General features: G+C 34.4%; 3 protein-coding genes across 4 annotated transcripts; 1 reads left to right on the top strand and 2 right to left on the bottom strand.

Annotated features, from left to right (window-relative positions):
• Positions 1-9,453: 9,453 nt before the first annotated feature.
• On the bottom strand, positions 9,454-15,601 carry LOC115719486 (E3 ubiquitin-protein ligase RHF2A). 2 transcript variants are annotated; one of them, XM_030648555.2, is made up of 9 exons: positions 15,258-15,601; positions 14,921-15,064; positions 14,791-14,837; positions 12,412-12,474; positions 12,183-12,291; positions 11,673-12,076; positions 11,448-11,555; positions 11,002-11,357; positions 9,454-9,845 (listed from the first exon to the last, which is right to left on the bottom strand). In XM_030648555.2, the coding sequence occupies exons 1-8, from the start codon at positions 15,261-15,263 to the stop codon at positions 11,048-11,050; spliced, it is 1,191 nt and encodes a 396-aa protein (XP_030504415.1). In that variant the 5' UTR covers positions 15,264-15,601; the 3' UTR covers positions 9,454-9,845; positions 11,002-11,047. The 2 variants fall into 2 exon arrangements, with proteins under 2 accessions (XP_030504415.1, XP_030504416.1); XM_030648556.2 differs by having other exon boundaries at positions 9,454-9,921; positions 15,258-15,487.
• Positions 15,602-16,153: 552 nt separating this feature from the next.
• LOC115718442 (putative pentatricopeptide repeat-containing protein At5g40405) lies at positions 16,154-18,594 on the top strand. Its single transcript, XM_030647224.2, has one exon. It carries the CDS (start codon positions 16,307-16,309, stop codon positions 18,155-18,157), a length of 1,851 nt encoding a protein of 616 aa, XP_030503084.2. The 5' UTR covers positions 16,154-16,306; the 3' UTR covers positions 18,158-18,594.
• A 2,498-nt stretch (positions 18,595-21,092) lies between these two features.
• Positions 21,093-24,117, bottom strand: LOC115718711 (protein PIN-LIKES 3). The gene is made up of 10 exons (XM_030647533.2): positions 23,750-24,117; positions 23,572-23,651; positions 23,349-23,473; positions 22,796-22,917; positions 22,578-22,715; positions 22,377-22,478; positions 22,181-22,281; positions 21,750-21,802; positions 21,468-21,653; positions 21,093-21,371 (listed from the first exon to the last, which is right to left on the bottom strand). Exons 1-10 carry the CDS (start codon positions 23,882-23,884, stop codon positions 21,241-21,243), a joined length of 1,173 nt encoding a protein of 390 aa, XP_030503393.2. The 5' UTR covers positions 23,885-24,117; the 3' UTR covers positions 21,093-21,240.
• Between the last annotated feature and the right edge of the window lie 553 nt (positions 24,118-24,670).

Below are 24,670 nucleotides of genomic sequence, written 5' to 3'. Positions count from 1 at the left end.
GATCTGAGTGGAAGGAGACATTTATTCCGCTGCATCAATGTAAGGTTTTCTTAACTTTATATGTGTTTATTTTATCGTTTTAGAAAGTTCATATTTAGGATGTTAATAAACATACTTGTGAGTAGATCTAAGATCCTGGTAAAATAATTCCCAACAGATACTCCTTAACATGAGCTTGCCTATTATAAGGGACCACCCCATCAATTGAAGGGTGGGCCCGGAATCCGTGAAAACCATCTTTAAATTTGTCTCCCTTCTTGGGGACAGAAACAAGTTCATAAAAATACAAAATCTCCGCCGGACTGGGAGAGCCTCATCCCCGGGCGAAGTAAAAAATAAACAAGCCTGGAAGCAGGCGGTATGCTTGAGGAATCAGTTGGTATGGCGCAAGGCCGACAAAAACTAAAAAATCAATAAAATAGTCTTGGAGAGGAAGCATGGCCCCGACCATCAGGTGCGTCTGGCTTCAAGCCCCGAAGCCGCCATAGTTATGGTTGGGCGTCTCCGCATCTCGGGGCGGCCGGTGATACGTCCTGGATGTTGAGGGTTTGATTCCAGCCACCTCCACGATGTTCTCCAGCTGGTGGGGGCAGGTTAGGGTGGAATGAAGCTCAGCTGCCTCCCATCCTGTGGCCCGAGACTTATACCCCTCCTGGGCAACGGGACCCAGTGAGACGTCTTCAAGGGTAGCCAGACGCTTACCGCTCTTCTTGGACGACTTTGAACCGGACGCAGACATGTTTTGATTCTGAAAAAAGAGTTAAGATTCCAGCAGTTAGGCCCCATACCAAACCCTAAACCAAAAAAAGGGAATGGGGGTCCCCTAACCGCTGGAAAGAGGCCCCCTCCGGACATCTGTCAACCAGAAAACCCTAGAAGGATTTCCTGGACAAAAGTCGGGTGCAAAGAACTCACAGAAGGCAACATTGCGCGTAAAAGAAAAAGAAAGGGCAGAAAATCGAGAAAAACAAAGTCTTCTCTATGCCCTAGAAGACCAGTACACAAAGAGCGTATGGTCCTTTGCAAAAATAACAACAAGTACGTGACAAGAGTAACCCTAACACCAGAGAAGGTGAATCTAGACTTGTTACGTGAAAAATTCAAAAGAATACATTCCCAGAAACTTCAGATACCAAACCCAGAAAAAACAAACAGATAAGTAAAGCATGCCATGTACACAAACAGTAAAGCAAGGGATACGAGAAACTTACAGTGAAGTGTTGAAACTGGGGGTTCTGTTGTCCATCAAACAAAGGAAAGGTAGATTGACAGTGGTGAATGAAGGTTAACAGGGAAATTTGTAAAGTGTTCGAAGGTGTTCTCTTGGTCTGAGGATTTTTTCTCTCTGGGAAACTCGAGCAAAGTTGGCAAGAAATCAGAAGTAACCGAAATGAAGGAAAGGTGGTGGCTTTTATAGGCAAAAATGCATGAGGAACAGGCACTATCACCTACCAATCGAACGGTTGGGGAGGCGCACGATTCGAATTCCCAAAGATCAACGGTTGGATTGATTCGTAATTAAGGCGGTGGAAACATTTGAGTATCCGTCTGACACCATTAATGCGTCGTATCAATCAATGGGTGTGAAACGAATCGACCTCTGCAAAAAGTGAATCGCTGCATTAAAGGCTATCATTAAATACACCTTCACGCGCGCAAAGCTTGTGCCAGGAAACCGAGGAGTCGACCGGAGGCACTTGAACAAGCCTTGTTTTATTTTTCAAATAAACAAGGCTTGGGGGGTAAATGTTGCCCCTGATTTTGCCCAATATACGTGGACCAACAGGACAAGGACACGTGGATCAAACAGCTTAATATTTGAATTATTTGCTAAGTCTTTATGTAATAAGGCAGCATCCGGGACATGCCTCCCGGAGAAGACATAGGGAGCCCCATACGCTCCCGGAAGCCCAAGTAATACTAAGGCATCTCCGCGAGGTGTCAGGCTTCCCCTGAGCAATCAAGTCGCATTTAATGCCGCATGGGAGGAAACGTGTTGGGACTGCTACACGCAATAAAGTCTGACGGCACAACCCCCAATCTGCAGCTACGAAGTAATGATCATTTAAGTCTATTGACGGCTACACTGTGAAGAGTCACATCAGTCAAAAGACAATAAGGACATTTCACATAAAAGCCCTACAACACCTAGGGATTTGACCATGCATTACCCATGGTATATTCATTGGGAATGCCCAACTTTATGGATACTTACAGATACACTTGTACAATAATTCTGGGGATCACCCCACCAAAAACACTATAAATACTCCCTCAAAGCTCATTAAATGGGATCGAGAATCTTGGGTTGCATAAGAGCAAGAAGAGTAAATACTCACCAAGAACATTCTCTGTATATATAAAGAGTAAACACTCACCAAATATATTTTTTGTATTAAATACATCCATAAATAACAAAGACTCGTGGACTAAGGCTCATTAACGCCCGAACCACGTAAAAATCATTCTCTAATTTTCTTACAGCTTTCTAATCTTATAATATTTTATTGGTTGCCGAAAACCTCGGTCAACAATAACTGTGAACAATTAATAGCCAATAAAGTTTAAAAAAAAAGTCATTTTTAAAGTATTTGGATATTAATTAAAAAACTATGTCCTTCATGAATAAATTAAAAAATATTTTAATTTAGAAAATAGCTTTCTCAAAATTTATTTTAGAAAAACTGCAAATTTTAGCTTCTCTCAATTTTTTATTTTATTTTATTTTATCGAAACTCTTCCAAAAGAACCTTTTTAATCTCAAAATTTAAAAAAGAGCCTGAAAAAACTTAGCCAACAAAACTAAAATTAATGTAAAATTAAGAAACCACACTTTGTGGAGAAAATAATGTCACATACATATAAGCAAAAGGACACGTAGTTACAAATACGTACTCTTTTATCTTTTATGGAAAGTTGAGAAAACTAAGTTAGACCTAATTCATTGTCCTAAAAAATATACGAAAAAGGAGATTCATTTGGTTTTAGCTTTCCAAACATGCATGTATATTATGTATGGGCACAAAGTAGTGAATGCATTATCAAATAAAGGTTCATTAGGTTTGTCTCTTATACTCTTGAATGACACTTTATGTGTGGATACTATATAATCCACTCAAATTGGGTAAATTGATTATATCGACAGAGTTGCTTTACTTAAGATAACGAAATATAATTAGAACTAGCAATATATTTTATATTTTAATAGGAGCAATTATATATTGTAGAAAAACTATAACTAATCTGTAGAATTAAAATAATTAAAATTTAATCAACAAATAATTATGATAAGATTAATAAGTTACAAATAATAATTGAGGGTTAAAATAGGGATGAATACTGTATTAAAACATAAACAATTAAAGTAGTAAAATAGTAAAATCAACACTAAGATATATACTAGTTCAAATTTTATAGATCTATGATCTATGGTTCTACTCCAGTTTTGGAACACCACCAAGTCTTCTCTATTGATTGAGCAAGAATAGAATACAATACAGTCGAAATCGATTCTTTGTTGGATCCACTCAAAGTATTTATCTCTCACACTCTTACCCAAAAATCTTCTTCATCTACAGAAAGATTCTTCATACAAAATTCAAACACAATTTCTCTCTTTTCTTTGTACCTTTCAATCTTTCTCTCTCAAAACTACCTCTTGAAACTCGTATGAACTCATTCTCTTAAAAAGATAAGTGTGGTGGTACTTATAGATTTGGGATATGGATCCCAAAGTCGTTGGCTGCAAATGCAAAATTGTTAAGTTAGTTACGACTTAACGAACTCATTGTAACAATATATTCACGTCAGTTTAAGTTAAAGTGCTTTCGGATGAGATGTACACTTCCTCGAAGTAAGACCAAAGCACGCTGAAGGGACTTTCCGAATAGGACAGTCAATAGTTGGAGTCAACTATCGGGACTCCCTTCTCGGGGGAATACTAACTTTTTTGAAGACTCCTTCCAAAGTGGACAGGATAGACTTTGGGGAACACCTTTTCGTAGGATATCCAACCTTCTACGAGACTTCTTTCGGATGGACAAGTTAGACTTTTGGGAACGCCCTTTCGGATTTCATCTAACTAGAATAACTTTTGGAGATCTTTTCATTTGGAGAAATTATACAACAAATTCAACATAGTTTCTTCAAATTAAAATATGATGATGATGAAGAAAGAAGTGATCATGGTTGGTGTTCCAGATATCTCAGTATACTAACTTTTGAGATTAATCAAGTCCAAGCAATGCTTAAACTTGTTTACTGTTAAGACCTTAGTCTCAACATCAGCAGGATTATCTTCTGTTATGATCTTTTCTAATTCAACCAATTCTTCTTCTATCTTCTCTCTAATCCAATAATAGAGTCTTATATTTATATGTTTGCTCTTTTCATGATAAATCGAGTTCTTATAAAGATGGATGGTTGACTAACTATCTGAGTACACAGTCACTCCTCCTCTTAATTATTTAAATTCAAAAAAAAAAAAAAAACATTGTAGCCATAGAGCCTCCTTAAATGCTTCCATCATAGCCATAAATTCTGCTTCCATGGTGGAAAGATGAACCACGGACTATAACTAGACCTTCCAGCATATACAATTTTGGTTTGTCATGAATAAGTAGGAAGTGGTTAATTTTCTAGTATCTCTTTTTGGTGCATAGTCAGGGTCCACGAGTGCTTTCAACTTTAGTTCTCCTTTTTCTTTCTCATAAGTCAGACCATAATTCTAAGTGCCCTTTAAGTACCTTAATAATTATTTAAGGGCCTTCTCATGTTCAATACCCTGATTGGACATGAACTGACTTAGGATGCTTAGAGCATGAGCTATATTCAGTTTGGTGCTCACCATTACATATATTAGACATCCTAAAACCACTGCATAGGGTATATCCTTCATTTTCTCCAACTCTTTCGCACTGTTTGGACATTGTTCCTTCGACAGGACAAATTGTCTGCCTAATGGTACAAAAGTACTCTTTGCATCTTCCATGTTGAACTTCTGAATAACTTTCTTGATGTACCTAGACTGCTTCAAGCTCGTTGTCTCTTCCTTCTTGTTCCTTAAAAATTCAATACCAAGTATCTTTTGAACTGGTCCAAGCTCCTTCATCTCAAATTCTCTCTTGAGCTTGGCTTTGATACTTTTCATCACTGATTGCTCTTTGCTCATTATGAGCATGTCACCCACAAAGAGTAAAAGAACACAACTGTAGAATGCACCAGATTCTTGAAATATAAGCAGTGATCATATGATGATTGTTTGAACTCAATTTGTTGGATATAAGTATCAAATATGTTGTTCCATTGTCTTAGGGACTGTTTCAAACCATTTAAGGAGTTGGTGAGCTTGCATAATAATTCAACTCCCTTACCTTCCACCTGAAACTCAGGTGATTGCTTCATGTAGATCTCTTCATCCAAGAATCCATTCAGAAAGCAGTTTTAAAATCAAGTTATTCAACTTCAAACTCCATTTGAGCTGCCAAAGACAACATCAATCTTATCATCTTATACTTTACTACATGTGAAAAGATTTCTATGTAGTCAATTCCTTCCACCTGAGTAAAGCCCTTAGCTTTGAACCGTACTGATTTATTCTCATTGATTCCCTCTTTAACCTTGAGAATTCATTTGCACTCCACAATTTTTTGTTCTTCGACCTTGGTACAACTATCCAAGTCTTGTTCTTCCGGGGCGAATCCATCTCCTCATCCATGGCCTGGAGCCATTTTGATTTGTTTCCACCTAAAATTGCCTCTTCGTAGCTTCTGGGCTCTTTAATTTTAGTTTGTTGTACTCCTGTCAGTGCAAATGCTATTAAGTTTACTTCTGTAAACCTTCTCGTGCCCATATGTGAGTGTCATGAGAAATACCTTAGATTTCTTTCATAATTATCAGTAGTATTAAAGAGAAAATATGGAGACTTATGCACACTTAGAGTAAAAAAATATTCTCGACAGGGAGAAAAAGTGCTCCTTAAAGCAGTGGTTCAGTCCATTCCAACTTATGACATGAAGTATTTCTGATTACCCATCTTAGTTTGCAACCAGCTTGAGTCTATGATGTCCAACTTTTGGTGAGGATTAGATGAAAAAGGTAAAAAAAAAAAATACACTGGTGTAGTTTGAATTTTCTTTGTAAGACTAAAGTAGATAGGGGTATAGGATTTTGCTCCTTTGTGCACTTTAATCAAGCTTTGTTAGCCAAAAAACCTAGAGAATATTAGAGAACCATCACTCTCTCTTAAGCAGGTTACTAAAGAGTCGCTATTTCTCAAATTATTTGTTTTTTGAAGCACATTATGGTCACTCTCCTTTGATGACTTGGGAAGGGATTGCTTGGAGAATGGAACTTTTATTTACTGGTTTGCAATGAAAAATTGGTGAAGGTAGGTGGATTAGATGTGGCATTGACCCTTGGATTCTTGGTCACAATCGTTTTTGTTACAATCTGCTATATTGTTCCTCACAATAGGGTTGTGGCTAACTTTATCGCGGAGGAAAGACAATGGGATATTGGCTTGTTGAATCGGTATTTCTCTCCCGCAGGATGAGGAAAGAATTCTAACTCTGTCTTTGAGTTTTTTGCCCAATAAAGACACTCTTATTTTGCAACATCATCACTTAGGCCTCTACTGAGTTAAATTAGGTTACCACATAGTTGCCTCTCTAGATGAATTAGATCAGTCTTCAACTTCCTCCTCAACATCTTTTCTGTGGAACCTTTTTTAGTCTCTTCATTTGCCACAAAAAGTAAAATTCTTCACTTGGCGAATTATTCATGATACACTTCTAGTAGCAACCTCGTTGATTAGAAGGAAATTATCACTTACTCTACTTGTTCGATCTGCAACAAGATTTGGGAATCAATTGAGCACGCACTTTTTTTAATGCCAATATGCCTGTTCAGTTTGGCATTATTCACAAATAGTTTTTTATTAGAAAAAAGCTTCTTCTATGCATAAGGTGACTACTTGATTTATCTTTCTACAATCCATTCAAAGGTTGAGATTGAACAAATTATGTGTACTCTATGGTCAATATGGACTGAGAGAAATCGAGTGGTCCATGACAATATTTCTAAACCAGCTCGTGTGTTAGCTTCCTTTACTGCCACTTTTTTGCAAAATTTTTGTGCAGCTAAAATTAAATAACATCTTGCTCAAAGTGCCACTCTGAGGATCTCTCCCCCAGCCCCTATACAAGAACAATGGAAACCACCAGCCGTTGGTGATCTCAACTTGAATGTGGACGCAACATTGGATGCTAATCGAAATATTATTGGAGTTGGTGTTGTGATTTGCGACGCGTTTGGCAATGTAGGTGTTGCTCTCTCAAAGCCCATAGTTAGTAAATTTGCATCCTATGAGATGGAGACAAAAGCAATGTTTCATAGCTTGAATTGGGTCCTTTAGATGCAATTGCCAATTACACAAGTTGAGGTTAATGCTTTGCTAGTTTCAAATATTTTGGGAGCTTCTTCACCTGTAATTTCTTTTTTTTTCAGGATATAATTATAGATATTTTTGGCCTCCTATCATTTTTTTTGAGTTATATCAAGCTTACAAACTAATATAACTACTCACAGTTTGGCTAAATTTCCTCTAGAGTTGGAGAATATACCTTCACTTATATCCTTTGTTATTATAAATGATTTACCTCTTTAAATTATGATAACAAATATATTTTTCTAAAAAAAAAGGTTACTTTTTCTATTACTTGTTCTCCTACTGTCAATATCTGAAAATTTGATTGAAACAACACAAGTTAATCAACTTGTGTTAGAAAAACACATCAATCTTTCAACACTGGAGTCTAGCTAGAGACAATGAGAGGTATGTTCTTTTCCAATATGCTTACAAATCTATAGAGTTAATTACAGATCTATAGAGTTACTAAGGAATAATTTGCCATACGTAGGTAGAGATAGAAATTGGGCGGTTAATGTACGGGGAATGCAATCCCCGTCCCCATCCCCGCTACCTATTTATACCCCATCCCCGCCCCATTCCCGTCTAATAACTAACGGATTCGGGGTAGGGGAATACAAGGGGTGTTCATTAGATCACATCCAATGTTTTTAGGCCTATCCAGATCCGATCCAATCATATATTGGATGTTAGATTTTACCATCCGATCCGATCCAATTAATTTCATCATCCAATCGATCCAACATCCATTGGATGTTGGATTGGATCGGTTCTATCCATTGGATGTATTTCATATATATTTATTTATTTAATTTGGGTTTATCCAATATTTTAAACCTAGTATTTTTTGGATCGGATTGGATCCATCCAATATTTTAGATCCAGTATGTATTGGATCAGACTGGATCCATCCAATCCAAGAAAAAAAGAGTAAAACTTTAATGTTAATTTTCATATATACATATAAATTTGACGTATAACAATATAAAATCTAATTACTCATCCAAACTAAATGAAAATACTAATTAGTTCGATTGGATGTTGGATGTATTGGATTTTTAGACACCCCATCCACCATCCGATCCGATCCAATTGGATATTTAAAAATAACATCCAATCCGATCCGATCACAATTGGATATCCAATGTTTGGCGGTCGGTTCTCATTGGATTGGATCGATTTATGCACACCCCTATACCCATCGGTTATGGAGAACCTATCGGGTATCCATTAAGGAAAAATGAAAAAAAAAAATAATTGAAAAAAATAAATTAAACTAATATTCTCGCAAATATTTATTATGCATTCATAATTCATAGAAGATAAAAGATAAACCTACCTAAAAAAAGCATAACGTAGTAGAAAATAAAAACTAAATATGTTTTAAAGTTTGAAATTAAAAACAAAACAAAAAAAAAATCATAATCCAAGTATAGGATCATAGTCTCATACCTCTCAAGTCTCCCAACAAATTAAAAAGTAAACAAATATGAAATTAAGAATCGAGAAGAAAATATCTTTACACATGTAATCCACAATGATCATCAATTCACTATCGTCATTAAATCTTCATAATTTAAGCATATGATATATAATTTTGATTATGGATGATAATTTTGATTATCAATGATATATATACTATATACATGTTAAGAATAAAAAGAAAATTATATATATCTATATCGGGGTCGGATATGGTGCGGATAGTATTATTCCCGCCCCCGCCCCATCCCCGCTTCGGGTTTTGAAATTATCCCCCACCACCGCCCCATTAACCACTAAGACGGGAAATCCCCACCCCATTAGGGGCGGGTCTCCGCGGTTACCCATCCCCGCGGTATAAATTTCCATCTCTATACGTAGGTTACTTACACTAATAATTAAATTATTTAGGTGTTGAAGGTCATCAAAGTGCAAAATACCCCCATTTAACCAAAAAAAAAACATTTTACCTTATACATTTTTTTGCTAGAGATTACATAATAGCTACAAGCACATATATACATGGGAGGAACAACAAGAACTAAGAATTAGAGTAGCAAGACAAAGTGCTACTACTACTGATTATATTTCTCATTAAAGTCAAGTCACATATATAAGGAATTCTTATACAGAGATATATGCAAGATTCAAAGTTAGAGATAATAATGTAATCATCTTTAATAAAACGAATGCATTAGCCCTGCAAGACTTAAAAGTTATATTCATAAATTACTTCTTTAGTACAAACTGATTTACAAACACTGCTTTTCTGGTTTGGAGTGATGAGCTTTCTTTTCTATTCCATTTCCACTACTACGTCTTTTATTCATTCATAATATCATGATCAAAATCTCTCAAAATGTAAAAGGTATATCTACTGACACCAAGAGTATGGTTGGCATAGACAGACAGCATCAGATCCCCAACATCTCACCTATATAAATCAAATTTCCAATGAGATCTCAAATTTAACCGGCAAAAGATAGCCGTTAGACCTGGATTCATAATACCTAAAACAAGCATTTAAATATGGAGTATAAAAAAAAAAGTTCAAATCAAGCAGAATTCAGTCACTTTCTAAATATATTATTGGGTGGGAATTCTCTAACAAAGAAAGTTGAGGATGGAGAAGAGAGAAAAACATTAATGACAGAAGCAACAAAAGCCATCATTTCTAACAAAGAGCAATAAGAAAAATAATTAAACTACAGATAATCCTGTCAAGTAAAGAGCCTAACTCTATAATGTTAATGGTTTTGTTGCATGGAGTAGAAATTTTAAACACAAGGCTAGCCAAATAAAACTCGGCCTACTCAAAAAAAAATGCTAGAATAATGCGACCCAAAACTCCAGCCAAGTCCTTTGAAAACAAGTTAGGAGCAACTCGTGTAATTGTAAAATCAGTAACAATAAAAAAGAAAATAAGAAGATAAGAAGATAATTGTTAGAGAGGGGTCAGTTACATTTTACTAACCTGCCTAAGTAACCACCAAAACAACAAGAAGAAATCACAATCCAAATAACGGAGCTTATTCAACAACTATTAACGGGCATGTTGAATATCAGTTTCAACCCGACCATTAAAAGAATTTCTACAACTTTTTTAAAACAAAATATATGCTTTTTTATATTTAAATTTTAAAATTACAAGAATAAAAATAGGTCAACTCACTTTGTCCAACCAACGGCACAAATTGGAATTCGGAGTACTTCATGTTTGGACAAATTACAAGTTGCAACATAGCTATTCAGACCAGATTTTGTGTCAGGCACAAAGTTCATGTCGCTAACATTGAGTGGACATAACATACCTCCCCATTTGCAAGAGTTTGCTAATCAAATTAATATGTTAAATTAACTATGGCAATATTCTCGGGTATGTAAAGCCATTTAGTGAAAACTATGGCTGAGGGGTACGTCATAGAGACAACTACTGATATTCCCATATTTGTATAAACTATACCTAACAAATGAAAGCCCAAGTTCTCATATATATCATACTGAGCTGAGGTGTAAAGAAAAATGTGCCAAACATAGAATATTATAGATACATAGGTTAGAAAATAATCAATCTAAAGTTCCAAACTTACCCTTGACCAAGAACTGCTCTGAGCTGATTCGATTGAAGAATAGTGCTTAATTTGAACTAGAACCTCCCGCGCCTGATGCCTTGACAGTAGTGTCACTCAAGGAATTGTCGCCACTAGAATCTGAGGTCGGCTGGTTGTCTGATACTGAAACTGAATTATTTAAATTGTTTGATACTGGTGCATCGCCAGTTCTACTATTATCTCTCGTTTCAAGACGCTCCATCATGCGAGATACAGTTGCAATACCTGCATTGACCTCCCTCTTAACTTCAGAACCAAGGTCTGCCATGGAAGTGTTGCGCGAGAATAATTTATCTTTCCAACCCTTTGTGCTTTTCGAAATTGACTCTTTATATCTGAAAGAAAGCAAAATAAAGCATGAATTCAAAAAATTGAAAAATTCAATTTTTCCTTTCAGAAAAAGAAATGTTCACCATAATTTATACCTCATCGACACTGCATTGAATCGAGACTTCAGAGATTCGGAAAATGATTGAAAATCTGATGGTCCAGCTCTATCCTGACTATTTGGAGATGACTGACTTGGTGGCATACTAATGCAAAATTATCAAAAAATGATTGTTAACAAATAAATAAATACATTTTATTAAAATAGTAATCATTTTTGCACTGATGAAGACACTAATTTTGCAAAATCATTAATCGTGTACCTGTTATTTAAGGCAAACCCTGGTTGGGGAATGTCGCTTGATCCAGAAGCTGAAGCTGAAGATGAAGCTGCAGCAGATACAGGTTCAGCTTGGGTAAATGGAAGTGAAGCAACCGACTGTGATGATTCCTCTCCGGGATTTGCAGAAGGAAGAGCTAGGTTGATTGCAGGAACTGGCTCACCTTCCCCCCTCTGATCTGGAGAGGAAGAAGTGGGAGCAGTAGATGCTCCACTATCATTAGGATGAGTTGAAAATACAAGAAACTGGGGACGACCCTGAGCTGATGACCTATTTCTATGGCCTTCCCTTCTAGCAATGTGTCGAGCTCGCCCCATTGCAGCAGCAGCAGCTAAGTGCTGAATTATTCGCTCTTCTAGCTCAGAATCACTAGCACCCACTGGTAACTGAAATGAGGGACATAAAATAGAATCTTAATACAATCCTAATTGAATAGAATCAGCAGCTAACATGCAACTAGTTGAGCACAAAATTAGTAGTCAGTTTACAAACATGTTGCAACTCAAAATCTCCAAGAGTAGGATGATGAAATATTGTAGCATTTCTCGTTGGATTAAACCTTAAACTCCTCTCCCGCTCAACACCCTCAAGTAACTCCTGGCTGCAAACATAAAGGATGCATTAATTTATTGAAAAGTATCTACAAAACTTTGTAAATGAAGTGTACACCCACAAAAATTAACAAATCAATGAAAATCAATGAGCATGCAAAACTAGAAACCTGGTGGCATCCTTCAGGCTGATGGGTTGCCAGCACATAGGACATTGTGAGCTTCTTTGACACCTAAAAAAACATCAATATTTAAATTAAGTATTTTGAATCAGCCAATTGACTTGCACAAGTTTTTTATTTGATTTCTCTATAAAATTCATGGCAAAGACTAATAGGTCCCTGAAGTATTATGAACTGGACTTGCACAAGTTTTTCATAAAAAATAAATTTAAACACACGCACGCGCGCAGACACACACACACAGCTCTCACCTCCCAAGAAGGAAAAAGAAACAGTGGAACAAATAACCTGCACACTTAATTCTAAAGCATCCAGAAGCTAAATGTAAATACCACAGATATGCATTACAGAGCTCAGAAAACCTTAATTGCTATTTAGTATTTACAATGACATTCCTGACCCCTAACAAAATTAGATTTTTGACCAGTGTTCAGAATAATTTTTACAAATAACTAAAACAGCCACCACCACCACAAAAGCACCCTTAGCTACCATTCCCAAAGTCTCCCACACATACCATTTTGGATTACTTTCCTACAGTGATGCATTTCCTTCTATTTACTAAAATATTTATATATGCGTAACTAATTATGGCTGAATTTGGAGAAACTAAAATAACAACCAAGTGTTATCAACAAGCAGATATACAAAGCAGCTTCACATGGACGTACTAATATACAAACTGAAAAATGGACCATTATAAGGCCTTTGACCTTCCCTTGAATTTTTCCTCTCTTCCGTAAGTGTCATTATAGTTACTATTATTTTGTTGTTGTTATACTTTTTTTTATGAAAGGTGTTGTTGTTATACTTAATACGTTAGTGCTGTTAGTATTTAGGTGTAGTTATCACATGTTTTTCATGGTTGTATTTATATTCCTAGTTCATTATTATGTGTTTTTTGTATGATTCAGGGTTGTTATGATGTTGAACAAGATAGATGAAAATAGAGAAGAGTTTGAGTTAAAACAAGTCAAGCTGCAGAAAACATTAAACTAGCGCAGCCCTGGTGACAGATAGCACAAATACACATGAGCATAAATAAAACTTGTTATTTTATTTTGAAACTAGGATCCCCGCCTAACCCTATAATATTTGGGGACTAAGAAACTATAGCAATAGCTACATAGGTACCCAGGAAAGGGGAACTTTAATAGTCCATAATAGATATAATATCTTTAATGTGGATGCAATCAATTTATCTTATTTTTTCTTCACTATATAATTATATAACGCATTTGAATGAGTAGTTAACATTTTTGTATTTGATTTGACATCTGAGAAATGATTAGATAAGCTCTAATTAGAAATCATAGATTATCATATCCATGGGGTTGTGCAGTATAATGAGATTATTAAAGCAATTCTTCATACAATCTTAGGAAACTCGTAGTCAATTTAAAAAGAAGCAATAGGAAATCAGGAATTAAAAATTAAAGATAAAGAAAGAATTTATCTCACCAGACACATATTTAATCATTATCGTTTTTAATTTTTACCTTAGTCTTATTGTTGCTTAATTTATTTACTTATTTAAAAAGTGATTGAATCACATTAAGATTGAAAAAGGAGGAATTTATTGTTCCTCTTTTTCTCTTTTTAAATTTTTGACCCTGGCAGTTCAATCAGGAGACGTTGCAGTGGCTCCAAGGTTATTGAGTCTGCGGGGATTCGAACCTTGGAACGAATGCCTACCGACACTTTCCAACACTCCTCCTTACCACTGTCACCCTTTGGGTTTGTTCTTTTATCTTTATTAATAATTAAGTGTAGTTTGGAGTTTTTAGTATTATAAATCTTCATTTGTAATTTTTTATCATTCAAATAGAATTAAGAGTAATCAATGTAACACTTAATAACATTGCCTTCAAATAACATAATCACTATCACTTTATTACTTGTTAAACGACAAGGTTTTAAAAGGCTAAATCAAGAACCGAGACGTTTTCCCATAAACGACATACGCACGTGTGTCCTAAATTATCACAGCAATAACAACATCAAATATTTGAGTAGTAACATTATGGTTTAATTTTGTAAAGCATAAAAAGTATCCTTTGTAATTAATATTTTTCTATGTTTTCCAAAAAGATCATGCAATTTAGTGTACAAGCTCTAGCTAACCAACAATCCTACTTGTTTAGACATACAAGCACACTAAGAAACCATACACCACCCAAAGATAACTCCAAATAGTTAAGATTCCTTATAATAATCTTTCAGTTTTTTGAATTAACAAATAATATAGATATAAGTGGATACACTTGCATATAATCCAAAGAAAGTAAAATCATTTTATCATCATAACAAAAACATTTTAAAACCAAATAAATGAAAACATTCATAACTGAAGTAATAGAAAATTACCATTCAAGAATGCATTGGAGATGAAACTCATGCTTGCAGCCAGTAACCTGCATGTAAACATTGGGCAATTAAAGGAGAAATTCTATACCAAGCCACAAAAGTTTCAATATAACAAATATAGTTTACATACTGTAGAAGGGTCACTGTCACAGAAATCTTCAAGGCATATACTGCAAGCATCATCACAAGCCTCCTGTACTCCACCCTCCACAAAAGCCGCTGCTGAAGTCAAATGAGCCTCAGACTTCACATTCTCTTCCATTCCCGGTGGAACCTTTAACATACGATAGCATACAACAAAAGTAAATTTTTATTCACTCTGATCTCTTATCAATTTGTATGGTCAAACATTGATTACTTCCAGAAATAAAATTCTATTCTAAATAAAATCCATAAGCAATAATAATAAATAATTAGCAGGTTTTGAGGTCATTTTATCTAAGAATAAAGACAAAAAAAAAACTTACCTCCATGATCACTTGCGATGAATTAGGGGATAGAATCGACGATGGCGAAGTAATTGAAAAAATTGAGGAAGAGATTTAGGGAAAGCGAAAACCCTAGAGAGAGAGAGAGAGAGAGAGAAGAGGGTTTGGTCTGGTGAAGTGTATGGGGGTTTGGGTTTTGTTTTGTATAGTTTTCGGGGGATGAGGGATGAGTTTGATTGATGTTTTGTGATGAGTTGATTTGAGCTAAGCAGTCAGAGAAGTGAGAAGGACTTTGGTTTGGTCCTCTGATCATTACACCGTCGACACGTGGCGTTCTCAAGAAATATCTTTGACAAAAGTTTATCCGCCGTTAACTTTGTCTCAGTCTACTCTTTTTCATTAATCAACGGTCTATATATGCTCCATCCTATAACCAAAAAATATATATATAATCCAATAATTAAAAATTGTAAAATAATTATAAAGTAAACAATCTCAAAGACATATTAAATTTTGGGTACACATCAAAATACAATAGAACGGGAGTTTAGCTAGTTTTGTCCTTAAAAAAATAAATATTTGTGATTAAATATTAAAAAATTTAAAATTTAAATAGTTTAAAAGTGTAATTAGAATTTATTAAAAAAAAATTAACAAATGGTTGGTGTTATTTTTATTTTTATTTAGTCTCCTGAATTTTCACATGTATCAAATCATGTCTCTTGAATTTTTATCATAATCCTCAAACTTTAATATCTACCAAATCATACCCCTCAAACTTTGATATGAACTTTCATCAATGTTAGATTTTTTTTTCAAAAATTAGACAAAAGTCCTTAAATCAAACCATCTCCATAGGAAAATTTTTAACCACATTAAAAGTTCAAAAGTATAATTTATTACATGTTAAAATTCGGGGAAAAAATTCATAATTACCCTTTTATTTTTAGTGTTTGTATATATGAATATGCATAATTGTCATTTTGCTAATTTTTTTTTTTTTTCTCTTGTTGAGGTTTCATCTTACTTTCCTCCTGGATTATGATTTTCTGAACCGAAACCTTGTTCCTCAAATCAAATTACGTTTTATGATGAGCTCCTTAGGATCCATTGCGAAACACCCAACAATTACTCTGATAGACGCACTCACCACTCTCAAGGAGCTCAAGCAAGTCCATGCCCAACTCCTTGCTAACGGTCTCCTTAACGACCACCATTTATTGGGCCAATTCGTGGCCACCATTGCCCTTCACAACCCCAAAAATCTCACCTACTCTGACCAACTCCTCACCAATTATGACACCCCAACACTCTTCTCTTTCAACTCCATGATCAGAGCTTACTCCAAAAGCTCCACACCCCACAAAAGCTTTCACTTTTACAACAGAATTCTCCGCTCTCTTAACAATCTTTCCCCTGATAACTACACCTTCAACTTCTTGATTCGAACGTGTGCCCAACTGTTAGCACGTGAGACTGGCCCCTCGGTTCATGGAGCTCTTGTGAAATATGGGTTTGAGAATGACCCGCATATTCAAAGTGGGTTGATTTTCATGTATGCTGAATTGGGTTGCTTGAATTCGTGTCATAAGGTGTTTGGAGGGATTTCTAGCCCTGATGTAGTGTGTCAAACGGCCATGGTTAGTGCTTGTGCGAAATGTGGTGATCTTGGGTTTGCCCGGGACCTGTTTGATGAAATGCCGGGGAGAGATTCCATTGCTTGGAATGCTATGATTGCGGGGTATGCTCAACGTGGGAAGTCGAGGGAGGCATTGAGTTTGTTTTACTTGATGCAAATGGAAGGAGTTAAGGTGAATGAGGTGTCTATGGTGTCTGTGTTATCTGCGTGTTCTCACTTAGGGGCATTGGATCAAGGGAGATGGGCTCATGCGTATATAGAGAAAAACAAGTTGAGGGTGACAGTGAATTTGGGGACGGCGCTCATTGATATGTATGCAAAATGCGGGGCCATGGATAAGGCTATGGAAGTCTTTTGGGGAATGAAGGAAAAGAATGTGTTCACATGGAGTAGTGCCATGGGAGGACTAGCCATGAATGGATTTGGAGAGAAGTGTCTTGAGCTTTTTTCCCTCATGAAAAAAGATGGGGTTCAACCAAATGAAGTAACATTTGTGGCAGTTTTAAGGGGTTGTAGTGTGGTTGGACTAGTTGACGAAGGTAAAGAGCATTTTTCTTCAATGAAAACATCCTACGGAATTGAACCTGAGATTGAGCATTATGGCTGCTTGGTTGATTTGTATGGTCGAGCTGGGCGGGTAGTTGAAGCCCTAAACGTCATTAATAGCATGCCTATGCAGCCTCATGCTGCTGCTTGGGGTGCTTTGCTTAATGCTTGTAGAATGTACAAAAATTTGGAGTTGGGCGAGTTGGCCTCGAGAAAAATTGTAGAGTTGGAGTCCAAGAACCATGGTGCTTATGTGCTCTTGTCAAATATATACGCCGATTCAAAGAAGTGGGATGGAGTTAGTAACGTCCGGCAAATTATGAAGTCTAAAGGTGTTAAGAAGATTCCTGGTTGTAGTGTCATTGAGGTTGATGGTGAGGTTCATGAATTCTTTGTTGGGGACAAATCTCATCCTAGATATAATGAGATTGAGATAATGTTAGGAGAGATCTCTAGGCGGCTGAAATTATTTGGCTATGTGGCGAATACTAATCCCGTGCTCTTTGATATAGAAGAGGAAGAGAAAGAGGATGCATTGTGTAAACACAGTGAGAAGGTTGCCATTGCTTTTGGTTTGATAAGTTTAAGAGAAGGTGTTCCAATAAGGATTGTGAAGAACCTCAGGGTTTGTTGGGATTGTCATGAAGTTACAAAAATTATTTCAAAAGTTTTCAACAGAGAGATTATTGTTAGAGATAGGAATAGGTTCCATCATTTTAAAGATGGTCAGTGTTCTTGTAGGGGTTATTGGTGAGATATCTTTATTAGGTTTCTTGATATTTTTTGACTGGCAGAAAACTCTGTTGATTCTTCATGTCCTTGGTAATACATTCTTTCTTGGATATGCAATTTTTAAGAGGGATTATGATTGAACACTAAAAATATTTTCTTTCTTGGCCTAATTGGAGCCAGCAACAACTTTTCCCACCTGGACACATTTGATTTTCATTACATCAGGATTAAGTCATCTCTAAATTTATATACCAAAAGAGATATCTCCATTCAGAGAAATGAAAATGGGGAAAAGGGAAATGCAAAATGACATTAGTAGTGTGTAACATCACTAGAATATGTCTTACTGCTAAGGTGTGGGGTGTTTTTGTATAATTTTGAGTACATTACTATAGATTTTTTGTCTCAAACTTCTCTATGTACTATTGTAGCTTCTCAATGGAGATGTTTATTAGAGTTGGTCTCTCATTGTTAATGTGTAGAAATAAATTGTCATACATAAAATGAATGGGCTACTCTTCTCATTGCCAATTAGTTTTGAGATAGAACCCCATTCATTTTAGGCTCTCTTATTCTAAATTCTAACATGTATCAAAGCCACTTGTGATCTAAAGAGACAAGCCAAACTAAAAAACTCCCGTTGTTTCTCTTTTACACCTACAAATTTCCCAATATTTGGTCTTGTAGTATTTTTTTTAAATAATGTAACCTCATTCATCTTAGTCTCTCTTATTTCAAATTCTGACAATACTTTGTACCGAATGGCCAAAAGAAGAGGTTGAAAGATAATCAACAATTCTTTATGATATTTTCAAATTGTACAAGTATTGTTAAACGACTCAAAGTATCTATATTTTAGGAGTTTTTTTTGTTTATTTAACAAATATTAGTTGTGGTTTTTTAGCCAATTGTATACTCTTATACTGTTATGGAGTAAACAAATTCATTTTCTTTTATTTCTTTTATTTTAAATATATAGTTGTAAATTTTATGGGCGAGTTGATCATGATTAATATAAAACCAACATTTCACGTTATTTTCTTTACAGTTAAATAACTTTTCATTCTTTTTTATTTTTTCGGTGTATAATAACAATACTACCATAAATAAAATGTTTGGTTGATTAAATAAAATGTTATTTTACAAAAATATTTATTACTAATGATTTATTATTTAATTTAGTGGAAGAATATTATATTATTTTATATGATATAATATTTTGATTAAATAATATAAGTAATAAATAAATTAATGGGACAAATAATGTTTGTCAACCTTATAAAATATAAAATTACATGTGTAAATTATGGTCTAAAAGGATTTATAAATTCTTTATATTGATCACCATATAATTTATAACTCATCTCTATAGTATTACTCTTAATTAGTAAATTAAGTTATTAATTGTATTTGAATGTGATTAAATGGTAGCTATAAAATATAGTTGTTGGGGCCTATTGTATAAATGATATAAAGTCAATGTGGGAAGTTTTTTGAACCGTTTGAAATTGAAAAAAATTAGTAATTGATTACTTGTTACTAGATTTTGGAATTTTATACTACAAGAGACATGTCGCTTAGAGAGAGACATTATGTCGTTTGTATTTTTAACGTGTATGAATGCTGTGCTTGGTTCTAATAGCTCCTATAACCCCCAAATCACTCATTTGTCCATAAACGTCCAATTTAACATTAGTAACAGTCGAGAGTTTTATGGTGGTTATTCATGTTCAAATAAGAATGAAAACTCTATAAATAGAGCTCATATTGTTCACTTGTTATACATGTTGTTAAATACACTTTGATGTGGTTAAAACATTATGAGAATATATCATTTTTAGACATTAAGTTGAGCATATAAGGCTTGATAAATCTTTAAGAACGTCTTTAGAATTTCTCTAAGTGTTCGAGGGAAGAAATAACTTTAAGAATAAAGGTCGTTGACCTTGTTTGAGCCTTTGAGAGATCTTCTCTCTTATTTGTTTTTGTTATGTACTATTATTGCACATCTCTTCTTCTTCTACTTATATAATCTTGATATTATACATTTCTTTGTATTTTCCAACGACAACGCCGCCACCACCATCGATACTGTCAAAATCCGACCCCCCAAGAAAAATGTTAAGTTACTTTTTATTCTGCCATTATTTTTAACAAATTTTACATGCTCAGATTATATTTAAAAATAAAATTGTTAGTTGTGAGGATTTTCCAAATTTAATTCTCAAAATTCCTATTATTCAAGTTTAAATTTATTTATTTTTTTCCGAGTGGTTCCAAAGCTTAAAACATAAGAGTTTTTATACTACATATAAAAAAATTTAACTTTTTTTTTTTACTATGGGACGGAATATTTTTCAAAAATATTGTATTTTTTTTTTCAAAAATACTGTGTAAATTTTATACTGTGTAGTTAAGATTTCACAGTTGTTCCACGGTTATTTTTTAAGTTGTTCTACTATTGTTTTAATTTTTTTGTTTTTTTGTTTTACGATTGTTTCATAAAAAAAATAGTATTTTTGTAAAAAAATTCTTATGACATAAATTATAAATTTTTGTCCAAAATCTAATATTTTTGTAAAAATTCCTTATTATTTCTAGTAAGGTAATAGTTGGTGGTACTGGTATGTAACAACTTGATAAACTGTGGGTGTGTAGTTAGACCAGTACCACTGATAGTTGGTGGTACTGGTATGTAAGGCTAGATTAATCACTGATATATTTTTTTGACAATGCTATTAGATATTTTATGGTGCTTAATACTATTGGTGGTGCATTAGGAGTGATTAGTAATTTATTACATTATTTATTAAATTAAACTAAAATATATAAAATTCGATATTAATTTACACAGTATGTCAATTCTTAGTCACATGTCCTTTTTTTTTTCCTCATTATAACTCTTTGTCCTTTCTAACTGGATCGTTGACTGAGTTTCTAACTTGGTTAAAGTACTCTTTTCTATCATAAACATAAAAATATGCTTTCACTATCTGAGTTTATAAATTATAACAAGAAGCCAATAAAATAAATTGTGTAGTGTCCAAAAGTGACTTTGGCTTGGACTGACTCAATAATATTATACCGTCCAAATTATTATAATGCTCAACTTGTCGTCACAAGCCACATGAAATATGTGCACCAAATAGTAAGTGAAATTGATGCTAAGGCATAAGTCCAAAACATGATAACAGAACATTCTTTCTCTCCAGCTCCAAACAACTGTGTCATGGTTCCTGTAAATCCAAGATTTTAATTCTCTATCCATTTATTCACACACAAATATATTATATATATGAATTAATAAAAGAGCTTTTTCATTGTAGACATACCTATGTTCATAGCAGGTGGTACTACAAATTGTAGAAGAAGAACAAACTGGTACAATGGTTCTTGCTGCACCAGACCCAAGTGAACTGCCCCCTTAACAACTAGTATGCCTGTCAAAGGCAGGGCTATGTAACGAGCTACTACAATGCCAACAACTAGAGATTTCTGGATTCCCTCTCCTCTTAGACCTGAAAAAGACAACAACAACAACAACAAAGTTATACTGAAGTTCTTAGTAGTTTAGTCATCTTAAATGTAGTGATTTGCTTCTGTGGTGTTATAACCTCTAAGAAGATTTCCTCCAATTATAAGTGTCAGGGCTGGGATGGCTCCATCCCTGCACATTTTGAGAGAACAGTTTAGATGATTAATAAGATATTATATATATAGGATAATATTATTTCGAATTAGTTTGTAAAAGTTACTGATCGGACCTTTAGACCCTGTATTTTTCAAAATAGTATAAAATAGTACCCCTAAGTACAATTTTTGAAAATCTTTTTTAATATAATCAACTTAAAGACAATTTCTAGCACAGAAACAGAAAATATAGTGAGTTTTATCGTAACACATCTCGATCGAGTTATTATTGTATCATTTTAAAAAATACAAAGTCTAATTTGTCTTTTAACAAAGCAAGAGGGTTCAGTCGATAACTTTTACAAAATACCAAATCCAAAATAGTACATATATATATATAAAACATAGTTTGTACCCCAACAAAACAGCAGAGTCCTGGATCACTCTAAGTGGAGCACCACTTCCTATCAATGATTTTCGGAATAGAGGAACCACTCCAATTATGTATCCAATAATCTACACAACAACAACAAGTAATTAGTGTCAAGAGTTTACAAAGTCAATAACTAACTAAAAGTAAATGCTAAATATAGAGACAGAATTTGTCTAACCGCTCCAATAGTTGAAGGGGCCAACAATGCCTTGAGATTTAACTCTCTAAACAGTTTCACCAAACGTAGTTGTTTTATCCCTGAACTTTCTGAGTCCCCCACCTGCAATTCAACTCAAGAAGATGATTAATGTGATTAATTGTAATTTAGCTAAAGATTGATCATCATTGTGTACGGTCTTTGGCAGTACTTTTTCTTCACCTGCAATGCAACATCCTCAGGGGAAGGAAGTAGTAGTGGTTCTTCTAATGATTCCCTCGAAGACTTGATGTCATTTATACTTGTTGAAGATACACGAACAATGTTATACACATAAGACCATAAATATATGGCTCCAATCTGAAAATTCATCAGTAATGATCTGTAACACTCTGAGAGATGATGTCAAAAATGATAAAGCAAAAAAGAAAGAAACTTACTGCCATTGAAAGGGAAACATAAGCCATCCCATAAGAATAACAGACATCAGAGTCTCCAAAGGGGCTTCCTTTTTCTTTACAAAGTGCTGGGATTATAATGAGAGGCAAGTTCCCCAAATTTCCTGTGTTGTGTTTAAAATCAAATCAAATCGAGACTTAGTATAATTATTAGAGTTAGTTTCACATTGCTAACGTGTAGAAATATATTATCATATATAAGAAGAATGGGCAATTCCTCCCATTGTCAATTAGTTTTGAGATGAAACCTCATTCATCTTATCCTAAATTCTAATATGGATGGTATCAATTGTTCTGTTGTGAGCCTAAAGTGTTGCTCATCAGCCAAACTTCCACTATCTCCCCTTTAACCTCCATTTGAGACCTTTCAGTGATCACTTTCGGCCAATGTGTAACAGTTTTCGTTATAACCATATATAAAATGAATGGACTACTCCTCCCATTACCAAATAGTTTTGAGATGGAATCTCAATCATCTCATCCTAAATTTTAACAATAATAAAATTAAGAGCAAGTGAATGGTGTAATTAAGTACCTGCAGCACAACAACCCAAAATGAGGCCTCGCAAGTGTTGAGGTGGTCTTGTAAAGTGAATAACAATCCATCCAAGTAATGAACCAATAATAAATGTAATGAGAACATTTACAGGCATAAACCACCTACACACAACACACACAAAAAACAAATCTGAATCAAATTCATCACCATTACAAAAACAACAAAGATTCTTCCTTTTTTTACTTTTTAAATTACTTACAACTTGATCATGCTATCATATGTTACGGTATTTGCGAGGCTGGATCCCACAAGCGCAGGATTGAATACATAAAAAACAATCTGTGGTATTTGCTAATTAATTAGTTAAACACAACACAAACATAATTATATATATGTATGTAATATTTCATGGATTAATTAGGATTTTGATGACTTACTGTGTTTAAATATTTGATGGCATCTTTCCCCAAAATATTAACGCTATCTAAAGCAAGATAAGAACCAAGTCCGGTAAGCAATAGAACTTTCAAGACTGGCATAGATGCTGTAACGAAGAGCCCCAAAAGCTCCATTATACAATTCCTTCCTCTGCAAATCAGACCTTAAAGAAGAAGAAGGGATCAGCGCGAGACACTTTATAGGGTTTAACAATTGATCAGTTATGAAACCATGCACGGAACCACACGTGGCGGAAGAAACACGGTTCTGTACGCAGCTAATTGAGTACAGAGAGAGAATCCAACGAACTGATAGCTGTACATACATGCATATATATACATAATAATAATACGTATACATAAATTCATTCATCATTATTATTCATGGCGTTCGCATATTTAAAGATGTTTATAGATTATTAACTAAAAGGAGTTTATTATCCCGCTATAATCGGATGACCCTTCTCTGAATTGATTTGAATTAGGACTACATATATATCTATGATCTATATCTATATGTTGAGGTATAAACAGTTTTAAATTACTTAAAATACATCTATTTGATTTTTCTTTAATTCTTTTAATTACTTTTTAAATTTTTTATTAAATTTAGAAATTTTTACACTAAAAATACAAATTACACACTTTATTACATATAAACCTACACACGGTTAAAGTAACTTTTTTACCTTTTCTCTATATTTTATTACACATATACCACATACACATCACATCTATGCACCAGTCACGTCAACTCACCTATCAACCATCATGCATCCCTCAATCACTTCCCTCTCTCTTTTTCTTTTGTTTTCCTTTGATTTTTTTATTTCATTTCAGTTTTTTTTTTTTTTTGAAATAACAAATAACCTCCATTGTTGAACCTTAACTCCCCACGATTCCTCAACCATTTTCCCTCTC

Source organism: Cannabis sativa, chromosome 2, assembly GCF_029168945.1.
Source record: "Cannabis sativa cultivar Pink pepper isolate KNU-18-1 chromosome 2, ASM2916894v1, whole genome shotgun sequence".
Taxonomy (NCBI): Eukaryota; Viridiplantae; Streptophyta; class Magnoliopsida; order Rosales; family Cannabaceae; genus Cannabis; species Cannabis sativa.
The sequence above is the reverse complement of the archived record's forward strand: the minus strand, read 5'-3'. Positions and strand labels throughout refer to the sequence as shown.